The sequence below is a fragment of the Emydura macquarii genome, unplaced genomic scaffold, assembly GCF_026122565.2.
Source record: "Emydura macquarii macquarii isolate MOO-44397 ecotype Brisbane River unplaced genomic scaffold, CSIRO-AGI_Emac_v2 contig_374, whole genome shotgun sequence".
In the NCBI taxonomy this organism is placed as follows: Eukaryota; Metazoa; Chordata; order Testudines; family Chelidae; genus Emydura; species Emydura macquarii.
In genome coordinates this window covers 8,435,463-8,458,902 of record NW_027130511.1, presented here as the reverse complement: position 1 = coordinate 8,458,902, position 23,440 = coordinate 8,435,463, and the positions used below count along the sequence as shown (strand labels likewise).

The following is a 23,440-nucleotide window of genomic DNA, read 5'->3' as shown; positions in this document are numbered from 1 at the left end:
TCGCTTCCGATTTGGGCGGTTGTTAGGGGAGGGGGGGTGTCTGTCTACGTCACTTCCGCAGTAATGGCGGTGTCGGCGAGGGGTCGTGGCCTCTTGTCGCTAGTTAGGGGACGGCTCCGCTTGCGGGCCGGGGTCCTGGCGTGGAGGGTCCCGGTGCGGGCCGCAGGCACCGGGCCGGTGTATGATGTGGTGGTGTCGGGCGGGGGGATGGTCGGGAGCGCGATGGCTGCGGCGCTGGGTAAGGCCTCGTCGCCCTCACCTGGGCTGGGAGTTCGGGGCAGCGCTGGGGGCGGGGCGGGGCGGTCCATCCTCTGTCGCGGAGTTAGCGCGTGTTCCGGTGAGCGGCCTCGCTTCTGACTGGCCGTGAATGTGAGCAGGGAAGCCCCTGAGTCTGAGCCCGGCCCTGGGTGCTTCTCCCGGGGCTGAGGAGGGGTCGTAGCAGCGGGCCGGCACTGGCCTAGGCTCCATCAAGCCCTGGGGCTCGATGGTGGATTGTTGTGCCCGGGTTGAGACTCGTCCACACTCTCCCGATAGCGTTGAAGCGGTACAACGCTCCCTCCCCCTCTCAAAGCGCTTACACAGCTATCCCTGGATGAAGATGTTTATACTGGTATAGCTTATTCATGTACAGGAAGGGAAATAAATAACTATATGGGGAGTGTAAGTGTACCCACCATCTGCGTTGTACTGATTTATTGGTGAGAAAAAATCACCCACAGCCCTACACTGTGTGTAGACCAGGCCTAAGATGGAGCTGTCAGGGAGTTTAGTAGTATGTTTCATGTGTTATACTGCCCTTTGTCTTTTTTCCCTATTGTAATTCTTTCAAGCACAGCTACTTCCTCTGCACTGAAAAACACTCATTGTTAGGGATGCTATATTTTGGGAGCCCCTTGATTAATTGATCGCACATTTTCCCCACAAACTCTGCCCAGGCCTCTTACGTATCAGACCGATTTACAAGCTAATCTGTTTTCCCTGTAGTGATGTCATGCAATATTATATGATTGAGTTTTTAGTGTTTGTGCTCCCACATTAAATTGATTTTTAAAGACATATCTTCATATTGTTTTTCTCCCTGGAACATCACTAAAGGGTAACAGCAGAGTTAAAGTTGTTTGGATGCCTTAACTATACATATCTTACCATAACATATGGATGCAATTGTAATTTTGAGTTTCCTGGGTTCGTAATGCTTAGTTTGGGGCTTATTGCCGTACCCCTGTAATAGATTTTTGCCCTTAACTTAATACATACTTGCAACCTTAACTTCATCTTAATTCTTTCTGGTCTGGAAATTTATTTGGCTTTTAAAGTATAAACATTAAACAAGAAATCCAAAGAAAATGCTACCCTGTTATATTTCTAATGTTTTTGAGACATTAACTTTTTTAAAATTTAAGGACAGAGTCACTGCTTCACCAAAGCTAGAACAATGCAAAGCGGTTGAAGTGTACTGGTGAAACTGGCCCTTAATTTGAAATTTACTTATGGGTTCAGAGGTCTGTGTGAGACTACCCTATGTGAAGGGAGGCAGGGAGAGCCTAGTCCCTATGTCCAAATGTCTTTGTGCCTTAAGGGCAGAAATGTCTTGCCTCTGTTCCCCCAGCAGTGCCAAGTCAGTGTGCAGTGGAGCTGAGACAGCAATGCTGTGGGGAACCTTTCAAGCACTGATGTCCAAAGCTGGTATTGCTTTTTAAAGGTTCTATGGCTGCATGACAGTTGGGCCTAGTAATTATCAATGAGAGCTATTCTTGATAAGTGTTCACTCTTTCATACTACTGAGTCATTACAGCCACTAGAACTGTTGCATGCAGATTAGCTGTAGAGGAAGAGTAGTGCTTGGGAGAGTTACTTTTGTTGTCACAGTGACCCTATTTATGGATTACCTGAGCCTAATTGTAGCCTATATCATAACAATTAGATACAGTAATAATTAATAACTTAGCTTAATTGCCACCTTATTTTTTCCACGTATAGCTTATGCTAAAGATTTCAAATTTTAACTGTGTAGAAAGTTTGAAATGTCTGTGCTATTCCATCGTAAAGATCATTTGGGACAAAGAAGAGACTGTCACAAATGCTAAGTTTCTTAAATAATTTGGTTCTTAATTTTAAATCAAACTAACAGATTTGTAAACTTCCAGAAAATTCATTCTGTACTCAACAAGAAAGTGCTGCAAGTCTGGGGAGGATTTTGCTGTAGCTTTTCCTACAAAAGAAGTTGAATCCTTGCTTTAATTGCAAAACAGATCTTAATCTTAACTATGGAGTTGTGTCCAGTGCCTCCATAATATTAAATCTGTATTTAGTTAGAAATCAGCATTTAATATGCTTTTTCCTGTAAGAAGTTTTATTTGAGCATCTCATTGGAAGGTGCATGGGAGTTCTTGATATGTAAACAAAGAAATTACCTTTTACTAAAGAAGTATCTTAATAAATGTTTGCCTGTTTCAGGACATGATGTCCACTTCCGTGATAAGAAAATCCTGTTACTGGAAGCTGGCCCTAGGAAAGTGTCTGACCATTTGCCTGAGAGTTACAGTAACAGGGTCAGTTCCATCTCTCCTGGTTCAGCCACTCTTCTGAGCAGTGAGTACAGTTCTTCTGTTCTTTCAGTATAACAGTTTAATTTGAAACTGGTTTTACTTTTGTGAGGCCCTGGAGAATTCAGATTAGGACTGAATGTTGTTCTTAAACTAATGTGACTGATTCCACCTCTCTCTTTCTTACTGCCATACATTCTGAATTGAGGTAAGAAACCTAGTTGGCTTCAAGACTAAGCTTGATATACTTATGGAGTGATGGTATGATGGGACAGCCTAATTTGGCAATTGACTGATCTTCGACTACTAGCAGTAAATATGCACAATGGCTTGTGATGGGATCTTAGATGGTGTGGGTGCTGAGTTATTACAGAGAATTCTTTCTGGGTGTCTGGTTGGTGAGTCTTGCCCACAGGTTTAACTGATTGCCATATTTGAGGTCGGGAAGCAATTTTCTCCCAGGGTGGATTGGCATAGGCCCGAAGGGTTTTTCGCCTTCCTCTGTAGCATGGGGCATGGGTCACTTGCTGGTGAATTCTCTGTACCTTAAAGTCTTTAAATCATTATTTGAGGACTTCAATAACTCAGTCATAAGTTAGCAGTCGATTACAGGAGTGGGTGGGTGAAGTTCTGTGGCCTGTGTTGTACAGGAGGTCAGACTAGATGATCATAATAGTCCCTTCTGACCTTATAGTCTGAGTCTATAAGGTATCTAAATCAGGCTTTTCTAAGGTAGGTACATGGCATCTTGTTCTGGAATCCTTGTTCATTTTGTATAGATTTGTGTGATTTTAGTGCTAGTAAAAGGTCTTGAACTGACAGCCCTGGAGTATTCTATCCAGAGAACAAGTACAACCTGGGCTGTGTAAAGGAAGCTTCCCACACTGTTCCCCAGTCTATGTACCTCACCCCTGCTGGGGAAGAATTCGTTCTGCAGTATAGTTCAGTCTCTTGGGTCCATTCAGTCCTTGACTTTTCTACTGAGAAGCCAACAAGAGGAACAGTTAGTGTCAATACTGCTGATGGATTTTGAGATGTGAAGGCTTCTCCACCCCTGGGTAACTGGACTGAAGTTTGCAGCCACAAAAAACTCATTTCACAGCCGTGTTCTGAAGTTGTCTTGTGTCTGCTTTCTGGTACACAGCTCAGGGTTGGCTCACCCAAATCCTTTTTTTGCCTTCTTGGTTTTCACAGCATGAATATTTAGGTAGGTGGAAAGATTTTTGGCTGGTTCATACTACCTAACCATCATAGCTTGAAGCCATACTACTTTGTCAACTAAGCAGGGTTATTTCTGGTAAGGACATGGATGTGTGAACTCCAAGAACAACCCAGGTGCTCCAGGAAGTGGTTCTGAGTTGTTGCTGAACTAATGCCCCAGCCTGGAGCAGGGGCTCAGTGCTGCTTGAGGTACCATTATGAGACACAAAACTGAGATTCCGACCACTTGTCCCGTTAGTCTGGCTAAGAGCAGGGATATCTGAGTCCTGTCTAAATTCCAATTTGGGTAATTCTGCTCTTCCCTCCCTTTTTTCTCCCATCCCTTATTTCATCACAAAGGATACCTATGATGGGGGACACTCACTTTTCATGAGTGCCTCCTGTCAGCCAGGTGCGAATCTGCACTCTTTCCTTTTCTGACACCCCTGTTGGCTGTTGCCCTTGTCAGGTACATCTTCAATGGCTCAGCCTTCTGGCCAAGTCACACACAGTCAAAGTATGAATGAACAAACCCCTTCAGGGCTAAAAAGTCCAATGGGGCTTGTCTCTGTGCCCTTGGTTATGTCTTTAGACTTGCCTCTGGATTCAGTCCTCAGCTCCTTCTGAGCTAGCTTTAAGTCCCTGTCTGCCCTGGTATAGAGCAGTGCCACCTCAGGGTTTTCTCACTAGAGATTCTTCAAGTCATCCCCTTCACTTGGGCCTCTAAAAAAGCCTTATCCCCTTCTCGGGGCCTAGGCCATTCTGACAGTGGTTGATGGGGGACCCAGGCCTGCCCCCTACTCTGGGTCCTGATCCAGGGACCCTATAAATAGCAGTTAGGCATGTCAAATATTGTTTAACAAAACAGCTATTTAAAAGATATATTTTACATCCCTAGGTGGTTGCAGGGTGTGCCCGGGAGCTGGATGGGGGCAGCCAAATGTGCCTTGACCCCACCCTGCATGGGGCTGTGACCCTTCCAATCACCCCGGAGTGGGCCCTCCAGAGCCGGGGTGCCACCGCTCCTGGGGCCTGCCAATCACCAGTCCACAGGAGGGGGCAATAAGGCACCTCCGTGCTCTGCTCACTCTCCGAGCCCATCTGCTCCTTGCCACGCTCCTGGCCCTTCCCCACAACTGGGGACACTCCCCATGCCCACCCGACCCCCTCCTCCCCCCCGACCCTTCACCCAGACACACCTCAGCTGCTGCCATCCAGCTCACTGTTTCTCAAACGGGCACTGCAGCAGACACCAAACCTCTAAGCCTCCAAGGCTCTCCCCTCCATATGCATGAGCATGTGTCCTAGCTCCCCCCACGCCCAATTGTCCCTCCCTGCAACACCAGGTCCCCACTCATTGCCCCAGTGCACAGCTCCCCCCATGCAGCAAACAGTTAACACAATTTGTAAACAGTAAGACTAATACTTGCTGGTTAACAGTTTGATATTTTACATCCCTAATAGCAGCCACCTGCTGCTTCTTGTAATAATGGCTGCTGTTATTCTCTGGGTCACTTCCCATGTTGTCCCTTCTTCTTCATCCTTACCTTAAGGCTGAAGTTCTTTCTCATGGAATGACACTGTCACTAGAACCCATCTTCTGGCTCTCCCTTAAACTCCAGCTAAGGGTACTTTCCTTGCTCTTCTGGTTCCTATCAGGAACTGACTAGCTCAGGCCTCCAGCTCCTTTTATCTGAGCCTGCTGAGCTCTGATTGGCTGCTTCCCTGCAGTCTTTCTAGGCATGCCTGGAGGGACTCGCCTTCACTGCTTCTTTTTTGGGGTGGTATGTGATAGGGTTGAATTGCATGGCCACCAGCAGGGAGCCTCAAAGGGCTCAGTACACCCCATTACAATCCCAAATATGTCTGGTCAAAAAAATGTACGTATTTTCCATAAACATTTTTGAAAGAAAAAACATTTTTTCAAAATGTTTATGGAAATTTTTAATTTTTTTGTGTGAAAACTTTTTTTTTCTGATTCCAAACAAAAAAAACTTCGGTGGTTCCTCCCTTTTATCTCTTTGTTAGTCCCCTCCCTAAGAAAGGGAGGGAGTACAAATAATGAAAACCAAAAACTTATTGTATCAAAGTGAAACAACATTTTTTCAGTTTTTATTTTGATCAAAAATTTGGAATTGTGTGCGCACACACAAACAAAACCATAATTAACAGAAAAAAATTCAACCGGCTCTAATCCCAAAACATTTTACAAGCAGAAATCACTTCACCCATCCATGAAATACAGCTATCTGTGAAGTAGAAGGATGGACCTGTTCAGGATTTGCAGAGCAACACAGTGTAGAACTGAAAGAAGAATATTGTATCCAATTGAAACAAATGTTCCTTCTTCTGAGTATGGCACCATTTGCTTTTTAACTTCACAATAGTTGATTGAGGAATTTCTGGTTCTGCTGTCCTTCAGTCCTGGATTCTGTAGCAGATGATCTCTGCACAGCTTCCATTATTTATCATTTCTCATATCCAGGCTTGGGAAGCTGGTCCGTTGACCGCCTATTAGATGACCAGGGTCAAATATTTCAGCAAGAATGCCCTGATGTAGGTGGCGGCCTACCTTTTTGATTGTATTATGGTCCCAGTCTTTCATTTTTTAGAACTTCATTTCATTGTTTTACATTTTTCTGAGTTAAAATAACTCAGTTAAGAAACTCGTCTGTTGTAATTAGGCATAAATATCTATCTAAGGCTAAGCCTATTGGAGACTCTCTTTTTGTTGTTCTAATATCTTAGTGCTTTAAAATATTTGACCATTTTTTACATTATTTGACAGGTCAGTTGATCAATTATTTTTGGAATGGTGAAGTGCCCAACCCTACTTGTATCTTTACCTAAAGTATTTCATCATTACTTTCTTAGTTATCAGATTTCATATTACAACTTTTGGGAACGTGTGAGACACAGTGGTAGCTGTACTATTGATCTTCCTCCCATCTCTAATTCTGAGAATCATCCAATCAGCTCATAATCATCATTTAATTTCATTTCTAGTTCACTTTGTATTTGTTTGTAGAGACATTTAAGATGTTATTGCTCCTGTATTTAATTTCATAGTATCTGTAATTTCACTTTCTGTAGCAGGAACCCCCTCTTGTGTCCTGTTTGAACAGGGAATATGTATCAGCTTTTTTTTTATCCCCACCCACTCCTGAATCTTTACCCTGAATGGTTTGTATCCACTCCTACTTGGCAGATTCTCCTTGATGTTTATCACTGTCCTTGTTACTTCAGCATTCTCTGCACTGAACGTGGAACTTCTCAGCCCTCTGCTTCTGTACTGTAGAATGGCTTCTGAATTTTGTTTCCTTCTCCCTATATATGAACTATTCCCTTTCCGTATAATTTATACATTAAACACAAGTTGTACACTAAAACGAGTTAGGTTATTATACAGGCTGAGGAAGATACGATAACTTAAAGTTTGGGCTGATGTATAGACAAAATGACCATGTCCATCTCTCATGTAATGATTACATTATCAATCATTTGCTGAACACTCTTAATGTGCTCAGCACTATGACATGCAAAGGATGACTGCACCAAGGAGTTTAAGATCCAAAGTGCAACATGCAGATGAGCACTAGTCTAGATGACCAGAATTTGGGAAATCCAGTTTCTGTTGGTAGCCATTTCACAGAATCACCATGTTCTGCAGAAGTATTTGGCTGAGGGGAGGGTGGCTGTTTGGTGCTTGGGGGGAAGCATTGAGGAAGATGCAAAATAGAGCATTTGAAAACAGTACAGTGGGATAAATTAGGGGAGAGGCTTTGGAGAAGCATAGGCAATAGGCATTGACTTAGAGGAAATGAGGGCTGAGTTGGGAGAGTTGTGCACAGTTTTGAAGCAATGTATGGAAGGCAAGAGAACCAAACAGGTGTTCATATGATCAGGGTTGGGTGGGAAAGTTAGACTACATCAGGAGTTGCAGAAACAGAAGTGAGAGATGACCAAGGCCTGGACAAGGATTTTAGGAAAAGGAAAGGATGTATTTTAGAGTTGTTGTGAAGTAAAAACTGACAGGATTTGGTGCTGGCTTGTGTGGGTGGCAGGAGGAAGGAGTCTAATGTGAGATACTGAAGTTGCAAGCCTGATTAATGGGAAGGATGGTATAGTGTTTAGGAATAAAGGAGGAGAAGGGGAACTCATTGGTTGCTGAGAGAATCTGTGTGTGGCTATAGGCAGGTCTGAACCCTGCTTCCTAATGATGAAAGAAGAGTTTTAATCAACTGTGTCCTTGAGCCTTTCCTTCCCTCTTGTGCCCCCAAACTCAGAGCCTAGGTATAACATAGTGAGAGTTGACCATATGCCACATCAAGTTCCTGATGTCAGCCCTTCACTGACCCCAGGCAGATGGGTCTTCCCTCCTGTCTTGCATCAGTATCGACACAGAGTGGTGTGGGAGCCTTATAAGAACCTAGACAGGCCCAGCTCTGTATATGGATGGAAAAAGCAGAGCCTATGGATAGGCTGGAAAAGTGTTACTCAGTAGGGGATTGAGGGGGGAGAGAGAGGAAAGTGACTCTAAGTCTCAATTTGGTCTCACTGTGACTGGTTTTCTCTTCATGTTGTGGTTTCCTTCTCTGTCTTTTAGGTTTTGGTGCCTGGGATCATGTCTGCAGCCTGCGATTCAAACCCTTCCGGCGGATGCAGGTGCTTGACTCACTGCCATGAATGCAGTCTGTCTCTGTATGCTAATGTAACTTGAATTCTCAGAAATATTTACCCTTAATGGCCCAAGGTTTGTCTCCTCTTTGGAGAGGATCATGGCACACTGACTAAGCCTGTTGTATTCTTGGTGGGGCAGTCTTCCTAGGAGATTCTCTCACCCTTCTACCTTCTACCTCAATCTACTGACATTAGAGGCTGGAGGGATACTTCCTGATGGAAGCCCTAGAGATTGCTCATCACCTTTCCCTGTTAAGGGAGAGTTGTGGGTAGTTCCTGATGGAGCTGCACAATACGTGCTGCATCTATGCTGTGTGATATTTTCTCTCTCTTCCCCCTAACAGGTGTGGGATGCCTGTTCAGAGGCCATGATAATCTTTGATAAAAACAACTTAGAAGACATGGGTTATATAGTGGAGAACGATGTCATTATATCTGCTCTGACCAAACAGTTAGATGCAGTGTCAGGTAGGAGAGAATTTCTTTTATTTTTTTATTCTCGGTGTGGGAACTCTCAGTGAGTTGTGTTCATCAGGGAGTTCTGGAACAGGGGAAGAGAGAGGGAGGAAACTCATGCAGCAGATAACTGTGAGATTTAGGAAGGAGAGGCAGTCCCCCTAGATTGGGAAGAGATACTTGTTCTCTGTGAACCTGTATCTAAGCCTTCTAGCCTGTGTCCTTTTCTAGACTTCACACATGCACTCACTGTGATATTTTATGTTTTGTTGTGAAGCATCTTTAGCTTCCCTCCCCCCTCTCCCCAGCTCAGACATTTGGGAGGTGCTAAAACACTGCAGTGATGGGGGCAATATAAGTCTCTGGAAAGATAGATTGCGTCCTTCTGCTCTAAGAGTTACTCCTGAGGGAATTCTGTGCCAAAAAAATAAAACTTCTGGCACAATGTTTTAAAATTCTGCATATTTTATTTGTCAATAAATAAATGTGGAGGCTCCAGCATGGCAGTGGGAAGCACAGGCCACTGGCTGCACAGAGGTGGGAGATCACCCTTCTTCCTCCCCCTCCCCTCTCCACAAGGACTTGGCAGTGAGACTGCATTGACCTTGATATAGTGCAAGGGCCAGGCTTGTCCCTCTGTGCCAGGTGCACCAAGCAAGTCAGAGGGACAAAGTCTCGCATGTCCAGCCCTGGCCCCCTGATCCAGGTGTGGGTCAGGCAGGCTCATCCCAGTAGGATCATAGTGTGGGGTGAGAGGGCTCTGTGTGGGGCAATTTGGTGTGGGCAGCTTGGTGGAGGATCTGGATGCACAGGGGGCTTGTTGGGAGGGGAAGGGGTTCCGCGTGCATGGGAAATGGAACTCTGCAGGGGGGTCCAGGTGAAGATGGTTGGGGCTCAGCAAGGGAGGTCTGGGTGCTGGGGGAATGGGGCTTGGTGAGATGGGGGTCTGGGCGCAGCTGATTGGGGATCAGTGAAGTGGGGGTTTGGGTGTGGGGGGGTGGAGCTCATCAGGGTGGGGGTTTGAGTGTGGGGGATTCAGCAGGAGGTGGTTGGGTGCAGGAATGGGGATCTGGATGCAGGGGGTGAGGCTCGGCGCACTGGGGGTTTGGGTGTAGAGATGAGCCTTGGCAGGTGGTCTGGATATGGGGATGTCCAGATGCACAAAGGTTGGATGGATGGAAGAGCAGTTCTCCGTAGAGTGACCTCTACCCCCCTGGGGCTGAGGAGCAATGGGGAAAGGAAATGGAGGGTGAGGAGGACAAAGCTTCCTGCAGCCGGAGGAGGTTTCTGGGCTTAGTTCTGACCCATCCCATCCGCTCCTTACAGGGGAAGAGGAAGTCCTGTCCTCCCCTGCCCCAAGCCCAGCCAGGACTAGCAGCAGAGTCAGGTGGGGCATCCCCAGTCCCGCCCCCTGCAGTGATTTATCTCTCTGCCGGCTGCTCCAAGTTCCCAAAATGATGCGCCTATGCTGCTGGGGAGGGACACATGACTGCTTTTGCGGCTTCCCTTTGCTTCCCCATCAGAAAGTCATTTTTCTGCAATGCCACAGAATTCCCCCAGGAGTAAAAGATAGGTGTCAGTGGGGTCAGCTCTGAGAGTCAGTGTGTTGCATAGCTGTGCCTTGACTTTTGCTACTTTTGTAACTTTCCTTTTCTCATGTCTGAATCATGCTGTGTCCTTGCTACGTTGTGTTCCTTCAGATCGGGTGGAGGTTCTCTACAGGAGCAGAGCAGTTGGGTATACCTGGCCCCTTCCCTATCATACCTCTGACACAAGCCCTTGGGTCAAAATTGACTTAGCTGATGGACGCAGACTTCAAACCAAACTGCTGGTAATTAAACTTCCATTTTCTGTTGATCAGACACTGCCTCTTACCAAGTTCTTTCCATTGGATTTAGTTCCGATATCAGGTGTGGTGCCGCTCCACTGTTGTGGAAGGTTTTGAGTGAGGTGAGTTGCTAATTGTGTCAGAAATACTAAGAGGTAAGGTCAGTAGCCTTCCCTGTGGCCAGCTAAAGAGGAGTTTGCTGAATTAGAGTAGGGCTGTAGAGACTCTCTTGTTGCAGTATTCTCATTTATTCAAAAGAAACCACATACCCAGATGCAAAGGGGAGGCCTTTGATACTGTGTTCCGTTAGCTACCCACTGCAGATAACAAGGGGGTGGAATGCTTACTTTCTCTAAAGCTGTTGAAGAGATTTCCTTGTATCTCATCCACTTAGATTGGTGCAGATGGTCAGAACTCCATAGTCCGGAAAGCGGCTGGAATTCAGAACATCCACTATCAATATGACCAGTCAGCTGTGGTTGCTACTCTGCACTTGTCTGAGGTGAGATCCTGCAAATGTCTGAGCTGCAGTGTCTGCACAGGTTAAACAGGTGATGCAAAATCAGCAGTTCTCATCAGTCCTCATGTTTCTCCATGCTTTAGGCCACAGACAACAATGTAGCATGGCAGAGATTCCTCCCTTCAGGGCCAATTGCTCTTCTCCCGGTAAGAGAGACAGTGACTCTTGACTCACCTGTCTTTCACTCTTCGGTCTGTTTATTTCTAATCACTTTGTAACAAGGCACTGAAAAGGTAGAAGCATTGTTTCTGTCTTGTCTCAAGACTTATCCTTTATATCAAGAATTATAGATCACTTTTGTCTGTAGGTGGTTTTTTCCCCCCCTAATTCTTATTTATTTTCTTATTTCCCACCTGTTGGGTTTTTTGGGGTCTGGAGCCCCTTGTACGTATTGGTTCTGGGGTTCGTGCAATGAAGGCCCTTGCCTGAATTAGTGTGTGGGTGGGGCTTGGGATCTTTCGTGGATTGGCATGTGGGGGAGCCTTGCACAGATTATTTTTCTGTCTCTTGATACTGACTTGTGGTTCTCTTGGGTCAGCTCTCTGACACTGCCAGCTCTTTGGTTTGGTCCACATCTCATGAACATGCATCACAGCTTCTTAGTATGGATGAGGAAAGCTTTGTGGACACCATCAACTCTGCCTTTGTGAGTATCAACATTGCATGAGGATGCAGAGCTGACTTTGTTGCTGTGATGAGGGACAGGCTTCTGTAAATTAATATCTGAGGACCATTTTGACCCCCATTTACTCCATTCTATTATACAAAAAGTACTCAGTGAAATTAAGATGGCAAGTTTAAAATTAATAAAGGCTAATATTTGTTAGTGGAGCATATAATTAACCCGTGAATCTTTCTGCTTCAGGATACTATTGAGGCAAACGTTTTAATAAGGCTCAAAAAACATTAGATGCCTCTCTGAATAAGAATAGCTTCTGCAGTGACGTTAGCTAGAGTAAAATAGGGAATCTCAATCCTCCTCCTTAAGTATAATTACCAGGATTGCGGGGTGGGATATCACTGCAGGTAAGTGCATGATGGAAGACTTGCATCTTCCTGTGATGAATCTGAAATTGACAACTGTTGCAGTCAGTATACCAGACTAGATAGGTTCATACATGTCAGAAAAAGCCTAATATACTGTGACAAAGCTCTTCCTCTACCTCAGTGGGTCCAGCACTTCCTTCTAGTGGTAGGTCAGGAAACTCCTTCACCCCTTAGTGTTGTTCCATCCTCTAGTGGTGGGGGAGGGTAATACAGCCTCTCTAAGATGGCTGCTCCCTGCTGGCTTCCGGTTCTGTCTGTGGTTCTCACAGGCCCTTGCCTCTTTGCTGGGGCTCTTGCCCCTCCAGTGAATGGCTGGTATGGCGTGTGGTCCGGTCCCACCCTCGATTCCAGGCCCCAGCCTAGGGACCCTGCAAGCAGCAGCCTCGTGTTGTGGCTTCAAGAAAGCTGCTAGCTTCCCTGGGTTACTTCCCCGTGCCCCTTGACTTAATGTCTGGACCCTGCTCGGACAGGGGCCCTTCCTGGCCACCTTGCCAGGGGAGACTCTTGACCTCTGACAGCCCCACTGGGTGTGGTAGTGCCGAACCAAATGTCCAGTTCTATTTTCCCCTTCTGGCAGGGTCTTTTCCCTCAGGCCTCCAGGCCTGGGAAAAGTCCTTTGCCTTCTTCGGGCAGGGTTTTTCCCTCCCCCCATCTTTGTACCTGCAGGGTTCTCTTATGGCAGTGTTCTGCTCCTTCTCCTAAACCCTCCTGGTTTCTGACAGCGTCTTGCCTGCTCTCACACACTCTGTGAGTAACACCTGCTCAGCTACCAAGAGAAAAGGGACTTGCTGAGCCTGGGGCTGATATATTGGCCTTTTAGCACTCTCCAGTAGCCATCTAGTCTGACCCTGCCACAATACTTAATGTATAATGGAAGCTGCAGTAAGTTGACTTGGAAGAAAAATATGCTGGTGGGTGCTGAAAAATATCCCATGGATAGACCTGATCTGGTGTTCATTTTTAAAGCTAAACAGGTTGAGCCTGGTTAGTTCTTGAATTGGAGGCTTCTGAAGAGAAAGGTATCTATGTTCCTTCTGTCCTGGTGAGCAGCTCTTCTTCAGTCTCCTACAGAATCTCACCCTGCAATTCTAGACATACTTCTTCCCCCACCATTTTTTTCACACACGTATGCAAAACCTGTGAGTGCATTTTTAAAGTGCAGTTGTACTTTGAGATAGGACAGTCAAAGGAAGCGCCAACTCATGCGCTCCCAAGGCTCCAACAACTCTTAGTCAATGCAGGAATTTCTAGGAGCCCCACAAGCTTACTACTTTTCACTTCCAGTTTATTTCCACAAAGTCTAACTTGCCCTTTAATAAAGAATTCTCCATTTCAGTCTTGTGTTCATTCAATGCATGCTCCAGGACTTGTGACTCTTGTCATTCAGATGTGGTTAATTTGCATTAAGGTAGCTTTTGGCTTTGAATCACTTTTATATTTATTGATGATTAGTACAGCTTTTATCTTGATCAGTACTTGCTGTAATCAGTACTTATGAACTTGCCTGGATACTAGCTAGGCTGTATAACTAGTAGATAAAGTATCTGATTTAGATGCATGAGCAATACTTGAAGGCCTATGACCATTTTACTTTTACTAGATTTCTATTGATTTTTCCATTAGTGCAGTTCCATGCTGATGATCTTAACACTTTGTCAATCAAAAAAATCTGATCAAAACATTAAAAAACCTGAGATGGGATATCTTGGATACCTTCACATGGGAGCTTTATTATAACACACTTCAGAGAGGAGGGTCACCCTTCATGACTGAAGTTAGATTAGCAGTGGAAGTCATGATGGAGACTGAACAACTTTTCAAAAGGCTGGGAGGGGCAGCCTCTTCTCTGTCTAAGACTCAGGGCCCACATGGTCTCCTCCTAGGCCATAACGAGGATGGTTCATTTTGCTGAGTGGTTAGGACTGTGTATTTGGGGGCTTTTTTCATTTCTGCATCAGTCTGGTATTTATTAGGCCATGCTGCTTTTGGGTTTGAGCAAAGGCAGAATGTGCTCTTTGGGGTAGGGAATCATGCCTTCCCTTGAGCTTGTTCAGAGCCTAGTACATTGTGGGCACTACACAAAAAAAAGCGCTTGTAATTTTGTTGGGACATCCAGAAGAAGCCTTGGGTTTTTGGGGCACCATATAAATCAGTCTTTATTGTTATTCAGTGGAGCAACCTACACCACTCGGACTTTATTGATACTGCCGGATCCGTGTTCCGATCTGCTATTTCTCTCCTGATGCCATCAGGGACTGCAGCCCGTCAGCTGCCCCCAAGCATTGCCAGAGTGGAGCCAAAGAGCCGAGCTGTGTTTCCTCTTGGAATGGGGCATGCAACAGAATATGTCCGGCAACGGGTGGCGCTTATTGGGTAAATTGCTTGTTGAGGGCTGCAGGTGCCATGGTTGTTTTTATGGGAGAACAGGCCCCTTCTGCTTCCATAAGGGGTGTGTTTGGGGAATGAAGTGAAGCACCTCTGGCACAACAAGGGTGGGGATTATTTAGGGAGGGTGATAGTTGTGGTGCCAGACATGTTCTTCTCCCCAGTTAATAGGTGGAACAATTAGATTATGTCTGGAGCCATAGAGCAGAGAGGTTCAAGTAACAAGGCAGACACAGTATGTGTAGCACAGTGTTGGGAGGTATTGGATGTCAGATACATGTTAAATAAGGTGTGTAAATATAGTGGGCATGGGATGCTATAAGGAGGGGCTTATTAGAGAGAGGAGATGAAGTGTGTGCTACACTGAGGGAGCAGGGACTTAATGGGTAAGGAAAACATGGACTGCCTTTGCTCTCCTTTGGTTAGGATCTGAGGTGCTCTTTGCTCTGCCCTTAGGGATGCAGCACACAGAGTTCATCCACTAGCAGGACAAGGGGTAAATATGGGCTTTGGAGATATTGCATGCTTGACGCATCACCTCAGCACAGCGGCCTTCAATGGGAAGGATCTGGGTAAGGATAATTATATAGCATAATTTATGGCAATAATATGAATACCCCCTTCTCTGGGTCTCCCAGCACAACTGAGCTCACTATCTAAAAGAAAGACGCTCTTCAGGGCAAGGACTGACTCAGTTTGTGTCCTGTACAGATCTGGGCACATTGGTGTCTCATAACATGAATAATGTATCAGCATATTTATAAACTGGAATGAGCAGGAGTGTCTAAACTTCCTTCATCTCTGGACCAGTAAGAGAGAGAAGTTCTTGGATGCATTTCCCATCCCAAAACCTCAGTCCTGTGTCACCTAGGCTACAGAATGTTCCATTCTGCTGGCCACTGGTGTAAGGAGATGGCAAGGGAGTGGGAATAAGAAGTGCTGCTGAAAGGAACAAGAAACAATTCTTGGATCTTACTATTTCCTAATGGCACCTTATTAAGATGAATCTAGAGGGTACAGAGATTGTTGGTGTATGTGTTTTGGGTGCCCATGGAGATTATGATGTCAGTGGCATGAGCAGTTGGGACTGTAATTTATTTCTCCCCTCTCTTTTCAAGGCTCCATAAAGCATCTTTTACAGTTTGAGACTGAACGTCAGAGGCATAACCTCTCTTTAATGGCTGCCATTGACTTGCTGAAGAGACTCTACTCCACAAGTGTCACTCCCTTTGTGCTGCTGAGAACATGGGGATTGCAAACAACAAATGCATTATCTCCAGTCAAAGTAAGAGGCACAGTTAGTAAGGACGCTGCAAAGATCCCAAACTAACTTGTGATGATACAATGAACTGAGTCATTAGCAGACTCATCAGGAATAAGACCTGTTCAAATGGCACGTGAGTGAGGCAATCTAAAGATATAGCTGGTAATGGGGCTTGAGTGGTCTCTGCTTTTGTTGCCTTTTGTTAATGATTCTGCCTCAGGGCATGTCTATGCTGACAGCAGCAAATTCGCTGCGGCTGGATCGATTGAGCGGTCAGTGTAGACCAGCTCAATCGATCAGGAAGTCAACTGAGTAAAACCACTCCCTCAAGTAGTGTAGCGCTGCGTTCCTGTCGGCACACGAAGACGGCAGGCAGAAGGGAAGCACAGCAGTCGAAGGGAGTTACACAAGCTACTCTGCATAGTTTGAATAACTCCTGTTGACTGCTGCCGAATCTCCAGGTAAGTATAGACCAGGGCTCAGCTACAGTGTGGGTCTCTTCTGGAAAGATGGGGCTACTTGGAGAGAAGTGGCAGTAAAGGTGTTATCCCTAAAGATTGTTTCTTTTTTTTTTTTTCCCCCCGAGGCCTAGGTGCCAATGTGGCCCACTTCCACATAGCCAGGTGACCTTGACCTAGTTGCAGTGCTTTCATGGTGAGCCATCTGCTGGGCAATTCACCTATTATCAGCACAGCTCCCTCTAATCCAGGGACCTTCACCTTGAATTTCTCAGTTCTTGACTTGTTTTCATTATTTGTTTAACCCTGTGATTGAATCACTCCTTGAGGTATGTTGCAGAGGGTCAGAAGCCATCTATTCTGAACAGCAGAGCAGTCTCCCAGTGCTCAGGGGCTGCTAGAGGGGAGTAATATGCAGTGCTCTGCATTGTTTCTTGCTGCCTTGAAAATGCTTTTATCTGACCAAAAAAGAGCTCAGGAAGGAAAGTAGAGAGCTGCACCTGTCTTTCCTGTGTCTGCTGAATCCTTCTGCCTCCCTTTCCTTAGTCAAGAAGAGAAATAGTATCCAGTGGGGTAGAGGGAAGGAGGATGCAGCAGCTTTTTCTGAATATTTCTCTCACTGGTTCACAAGTGACTCATTTTTTCCCCTTTCCCTTTCTAGGAGCAGATTATGGCCTTTGCCAATAAGTAAATGCTCCATCTATCAGGAGCTGCAACTCACCAGTGACTGTTGGGAACCTGAGGACTGTATCATGTCTGGTCTGGAAACATGTATTTGAATAGTGTCTTTGAAGAACAATAAAAACTGGGAATGACATTTTTCTTACAATATATGCTCATCTCTGCTGAAGTTCTGTTTGTCCTGCTCTCCTTCGAGGACCACATCTCCTCCTGTGGCACCAGTAGTTCCAGTTTCACTGAATCATCTTTGCTATGTGCGTTCATAGAGGCATGGCCCTTTTAGCCTAAGGCTGGAGTGGCAGCAAATGTACTGTTTTCCCTACACCTTGGAGCATTGTGGTGCTGATGTGACCCTCTCCCTCTGGGTTATCAGCCTCCTGCTGCTGGAGCAAGATCAGGATCCAGAGGTGAGTGGTAGTTTGCAGCAGGGAAGCCAAGTCAAGTTGGGACTGGCTCTGTAAGCCCTAGCCTGGCTCCTCTTCCCCCACCAACATCCTCGGGGGAGGTTGGAGGGGTGTCTAATGGATGTCCCTTCTCAGGACACTGGCTAGTCTTTAGGGTCATGTGTCCCATCCCATTTCTTTGGTAGTGAGGAGTAACAATGAGACCTAAGAAGGGGGAAATTTCATCATCAAGGCTTGCATCCAGGAACATTCTGTTAAAAATAGCTTTTTAATTACTAAAATAGACATTTGAGTGGTCTTGTCTTAATGTTCCAAACACCAGGCTCTTGCATTAGACATTTAATTGTATTACAGCATGAAGTAATATGAACACTGATTTTATATTTTATAGCAGTGCTATCACGTACAATTAACTAGTATCAGGAATTAACATTACAAAGGAAACTTGAGTGTGAAACTGACTGAAAGCAAACTCTCAGGCTATGTCTGCACTGTGAGGAGTGCGACTCCCCTGCTCATGTACACATGCTAGCTGTCATTGAGCAATGTAAATGGCTCAGTGTAGCAGTGATACCATAGATTGCAGCAACAAAGGCCCAGTTGAGCCATGCCAAGAACATACCCACTGGTTTCAGATGGGTTTGTACTGTCAGTCGCAGCAATGGCTCCATGGCTGCTATCATGGTGACACTATTTATACTCTTGCTAGCTCAATGAGAACATGAGCAGGGGAATCACACCCCTAGCTCATAGTATAGACATAGCCCTAAGCTTTACAGTCACTTCTGTTAAAATCAGTGTCTTTTATCCAGGCACTAACTCCTCTTCAGCAATGATGCAGGCCAGGACCCTCCTCTTACAAGGCTACTTTGTGCATTCCATGAATAAATAATCATTGCACTAGAGTAGGTAAGGGGACTTGAAGAAGCAGATTAAGTCCCCAACTCAGCTCTGGGATAATTCAGATGAAAATTTAGGATTCCATCGTGCAGTCCTTGTGCATACAACTCCTAGTGAAGTTGACTTTTTTGTTTGGGCAAGGACTGCACTATTGAGCCCTGGATTAACAGCAGCAGTGATGCTTCAATTAACATTCCAGAGTTAATGCAACTTTGGTACAGAGAAAGCAAATGTTCCCACCAGAGTCTGTAGTGCCTGAGTTTGATACTAAGAACACAGAAAGAAAACTTATTCTGAACTGTACATGTGCTATTTTTTAGTCTACCCCACAGCCCCCCAAACACAATCAGTCTTACCTAAAGTAACTGAAGGGCTGGAACATATGCAGATGGTAGATCTTCTGTTGCCTTTTTCCTTATTTGTCTCACCCTCCCCTGGCCTTCCAGCTTTTATGCAACTGGCCTCATTCCTGGCCTCAAGGTCAGGTCTAGAAGTAACAGCAGCATCTATGTTACAGCAAGATCTCAGACTAATGAAAGGCTTTTGGATGGCTAAATTAGCTAGTTCTCAGATGTCATCCAGCCTCACTATTGGTCATTTCATCCCACCTTATAATCAGCAAAAATGAAAGACAAAAAAAGAGCTTGCTGAAGGCAAGATTTACAGGTAGTAGATGAATACACTCCCCTAGCAATGTGTGTGGAAACAGCACTGCCATGACCTCTGGCAAATAATATACAACAGAAGAGTCATTTCAGCATGGAGATGGGGTGGTGAAGGCTTCTTCCATTCCCTGTATAACACAGGCCAGTTTTGAGGTATTTTACATTATAGGGCTGGCCTGTTTTACTGGCAAGTTGCAGGGGGATTTCTCAAGCCCTTATAGGAGCTTTGCCTCACCCTCAGGTGGAAGAGACGGGGCAGGCAAGTTAGCATGAGAGGGAAAATACTGCCATTGACCCCAGACAGACTGTGCTGAAGAAGCAAGCTGGCACTGAGTCTCTGCAGGGAGGGATGACTCATTTAGCAGCCGTGGAAGCAGCTTGAATTGAAGCAAAGAGTCAGAGAACAGAGACAGGTACAGGCAGGTCTAGCTCCTCATTTAGAATCCTCTGGCTAACAGCACTTGTTCTAGGGTCAAGTATCCAAGCCATTTGCACATGTGGAAAGGACTTCATTCCGTAGCCACATGAAGCCTGAGATAGAGATGAGGCAATTTCAGTTCATCTTCCCAGATAAGCTTGCATTATTAACCCTCAGGAAATGGTCTAAACTTTGTTTTATATCTAAGCAAGGGTGGGGGTTCAGCCTGACCTGTTGGGGTGTAATGGGTGAGGATGAAGAGTTTGTGAGAATAGGATGAGGAGAATGCTCATTGCTTGCCCCTTCGCTGTAAACTCCCAGTGGCCTCTTCAGGGTAGAGACAAGGAAGGGCAAATCCAGTTAATAGAAAAGGGGGGCTTGGGAGGTGCTGACTTCTTGAGGAGAGGGGCCAAAGGAAATGAGAAAAATGGAATATACTCATGTAAGTGATCTCCAGGTTAGAGTTTTTCCCGTAGCTCAAATGGGCAATGCTAGCTCTGCATTGCCAGGAGGGGTGTAACACATTCACCTCATTTTCAATTCCACACTGAATAGTAGTTAGCCATATTCATTGCATAGGAACCACTGATCAAGTGGGGGGACCTCCTGCTCTGTATTCCAGAGGGCCAGGCTGCTGCTACTACCAATCAGGAGGGATGTCAAAAGTTGGGCTGATAGGTTGGGAGCACTCCACAGATGACTGGAACACTGCAGCTGATGGAACCAGACAACTAAGATCCCACTACAGTTTGGTTCCCACAGAACCAGCTCTCTGGGCCATCTGAGGAGAGCACCTTTTGCTTCCACATAACCATTCAGGGTAAGAGACTCACATTTCAACTTTTGAAACACACTATTGGACAACTTAGTACAGTGATGCCAGAGCTCCTGGGGTAGGAATGTTGAGGAGCTACAGCCCCTTCCTTGAGCGTCCTGTTTCTACAGATCAACTGTATAAGGTATTAAAGCCATATTCCTGTAGCCCAGGACCTTGACTTGCCAGGAGTCTTGTACTAAGAGTGTGGCCTAGCTGTATCTTAGGCTTGTGTGTTAGGGGCCCAACCAGCAACATTAATCAGAGTTCTAAGAATTAAAACACAAATCTGGGGGGAATGAAGAACAGGCACCAAGTTACTTCTTCTCCCATTTTCCTCTCTTGCTGCCTTGCACCTCAAGTAAGTGAAGAACCATCTGTTCTTGTCTCACCATAGCTCCTTAATCATCAGTTCTCTGAACAGAGAACTGATTTTTGGTTCCATGCTGGTTCTACCTAACTCAAGGCTGCTTTACATGAGACAGTACGAAGGGAGAGGCCCAGGCTTCCAGACCCAGGAGCTAATATAGCCCCTTCTTGCTTCTGCTAAAACTTTCCCTCAGTCCTGCTCACAAAGCACTTGCAGTCTCACACACACACACACACCCCTCACCTTGGAACTGGCTAATCCTGAAACATTAAAAGCCCTCAGGATTAACCAGCTCCTAAGGGCTCAATACATTGAAAGCTGAGGTTTACAACAGCTAGGGAAATTCACTCTGCTTTGAATACATATCTTTTTTTTTTTTAAATTATCTGGGCCAAACTTCAGTTCTACCTGTAAAAAATATCAAGCACCAGTGACCAAAGGTCTGCAGGCTGCTAGGGCATGACAAGCACACTGAACTGCTGGTAATAGTGGGCATCTATGAATCCATTCACTGAAGCTGTGTCGAGGCTGCTTATAAGCACATCAGCTTCAAGGCTGCTCAGCTGGAGTTTAGGTTCTTCGGCTTTTAGGAGGCAGATTCTGTATCAATTACGACAATAACTTAATTTAGAAACCATAGTGTGGCAGTTTTCAGTACAGGAGGGCCCAGTTTATTGCAGCTACTAACTGCCTTGTCTTGGGGAAATTGATTCCACAGCTTTGGTGCATGTGTTACTGTCGGACTGACTCCACCTGAGCTATGTAGTTGGAGATTTGAACTTGTCCTCTCTTCCTTCTGGAAAGGCCAATGTTCTGTAGGGGGTGCTGGCTCAGTGAGAGAGCCCCAGAGATTGCAGCAGGTGAAAGGTGGCACCCAAGGCCCAGCTTGTCTCTATGTTGTTCACTTTCTTTGTTAACTATAAAGATACAAAAAGAAATCTATCAGTTGCAGCATTTCTCCCAGACCGATACAGCTGCCACCATAGACCAACAGCAAGCTGATGGGTAGGTGCACAGAATGGCAACAGCCTCAGAGAGCTTCACTCGCTGCTCTGTAAATGAAAACACAATGTATTGCCTGGAAGCAGCAACCTGAATTGCTAATGTCCAAGAACATCTGTTATGGAATCAGATGGTTTTTAAAAGAAAAAATACTAACAATGGTCTCTCTCCTTTGAGTCCAGTTGCAACAACATTGCATGGGGAGGGGGGACTATTTGATCAGCCCAGATTCCTGCTTTCTATTGGCTGTTGTACTCATCTGTATCCCACTCTACAATCAGGACCAGCATCCTTTTCAGTTCTTTAACTTTGTCTCCCTCTGCACTTCCTAATATCACTCCTCACCCTCCTGCCTCCTCCTTGCTAGGCCCTACTGGTTCCTGGCCTGACAATCATACTGGGGACAAGAATTTAATAAACTAGTCATGTGGGGGAAAAGAGTGAATGCAGTGAGGAAGCAAAGTGAATAGTCTCACCCTGCCCTCCACTATAGGAAATCCTCCCCAGGCACCTGAGTAAAATCTCCCAAGCATGTCAAATACATTTCCTTCCCTATAACTAGCAGCACCCAAGCTAATTCAAAGTGGGAGAATTTCTCAATCTAATTTTATCTTCACCACTGATGCTATTGAGTTCTTTCATCTTTCATAGTGAAAATCAAGGAAGGCAGCTCAATGCTTCCCTGTTGGGGTTGCACACATGGCTGGGGAAAGTTTGTTCATAACTGTTTACACTAAATACATTTTTTAAAATCAGGACATTTATTCTAATTAGTTTTAGGTTTTGAAAACTTATTGTATTAGTTATTATTATTAATTTACACAAAATCTAAATTTTGGGTTAAAGTTTGAGTCGAGAAGATCACCAGGAAATGACAAACTTGTGGAGGTCTCTATTACTTAATTCTAGATCACCATAATCAACAGGCCAGTGGCTATACTCCATCCCCTGCCAAAGCGGTGAATTTATGAAATGCAGCTCCTGTCTCATTCCACCACTGTGTATGTAGAATGAAGAGGTGAGACACTATGAGCAGAGAACTAGTGCATCATCTTCACTCAAGATACAGTGAAACCAGGGGTAGGTTCTTGCAATTCTTCTCTCACCTGTAAGAGTGCGTTATCCCCAAATCCAAAGCCTTCTTTTAGTAAGGCAGTGATGTAACTGAGATCCATACATAGAAAAGGGCTGGCTGAGGTGTACCTGTCCAAGTTATCACACACTAGAGGGGAGAGAGAGAAAGGGGGCTCAGAAGGGTATTCATTAGTAGAACATTTGACTCAACTGCACACGAACAGAATCCATGGCACAAGTGCTGAGCCCAAGCCCTTCACTTCCACATACAGGGAACATGAGTCTGCACAGCTGTTCTTTAAAACCAGGGACTATCACATTAGTATTTTATGTTTAAGGTACTTCTCCTGATTTCTTTGGACACCACTATGAACACTTCTTAACACAGCAACATCATTCACACAGCTCTCGAAGGCTGAGTCAGCTTTTGATGGATGTTAAAGCTAGAAGTGAGCTCTTAGGTTACCTACTCTTTCATCAATGGACACAGCACCCCGAATCATTCCTTGTCTAGTCACCTCAGCTGGAATTCCCACGACTTAGATTCCACTATCTCCCTTGACAGGTCCTTTCTTTTTCCCCTTGTGATTTTAGGTTGTTACTAAGTGCTAGCCCACATCAAAGTCTTGAGATTGTGCCTTCCCCCTTTCCTTTTGGTTAATTTCTCACAGGTCCAATAATTGGAGACAGTTACGTTGCACCTGTAATAGGGTGCATTCACTTCTCTT

The 23,440-nt window shown here is 45.3% G+C and overlaps 2 protein-coding genes across 6 annotated transcripts in view; one reads left to right on the top strand and one right to left on the bottom strand.

Moving 5' to 3' along the window:
- The first annotated feature begins 77 nt into the window (after nucleotides 1-77).
- Nucleotides 78-17,215, top strand: COQ6 (coenzyme Q6, monooxygenase). 2 transcript variants are annotated; one of them, XM_067533591.1, is made up of 12 exons: nucleotides 78-238; nucleotides 2,458-2,592; nucleotides 8,353-8,411; nucleotides 8,771-8,894; nucleotides 10,583-10,713; nucleotides 11,105-11,212; nucleotides 11,314-11,376; nucleotides 11,769-11,876; nucleotides 14,448-14,650; nucleotides 15,119-15,234; nucleotides 15,781-15,947; nucleotides 17,046-17,215. In XM_067533591.1, exons 1-12 carry the CDS (start codon nucleotides 208-210, stop codon nucleotides 17,073-17,075), a joined length of 1,275 nt encoding a protein of 424 aa, XP_067389692.1. In that variant the 5' UTR covers nucleotides 78-207; the 3' UTR covers nucleotides 17,076-17,215. The 2 variants fall into 2 exon arrangements, with proteins under 2 accessions (XP_067389692.1, XP_067389699.1); XM_067533598.1 differs by lacking the exon at nucleotides 11,769-11,876.
- A 503-nt stretch (nucleotides 17,216-17,718) lies between these two features.
- The window catches only part of ENTPD5 (ectonucleoside triphosphate diphosphohydrolase 5 (inactive)), a 34,927-nt gene continuing 29,205 nt past the window's right edge, over nucleotides 17,719-23,440 (bottom strand). For all 4 annotated transcript variants that reach the window (XM_067533565.1, XM_067533581.1, XM_067533556.1 and 1 more), the window contains 2 exons: nucleotides 22,745-22,860; nucleotides 17,719-21,553 (listed from right to left, as the gene is read on the bottom strand). In XM_067533565.1, the coding sequence (XP_067389666.1) occupies nucleotides 21,467-21,553; nucleotides 22,745-22,860 (203 nt within the window). In that variant the 3' untranslated portion in view covers nucleotides 17,719-21,466. The remainder of the gene's footprint in view (nucleotides 21,554-22,744; nucleotides 22,861-23,440) is intronic.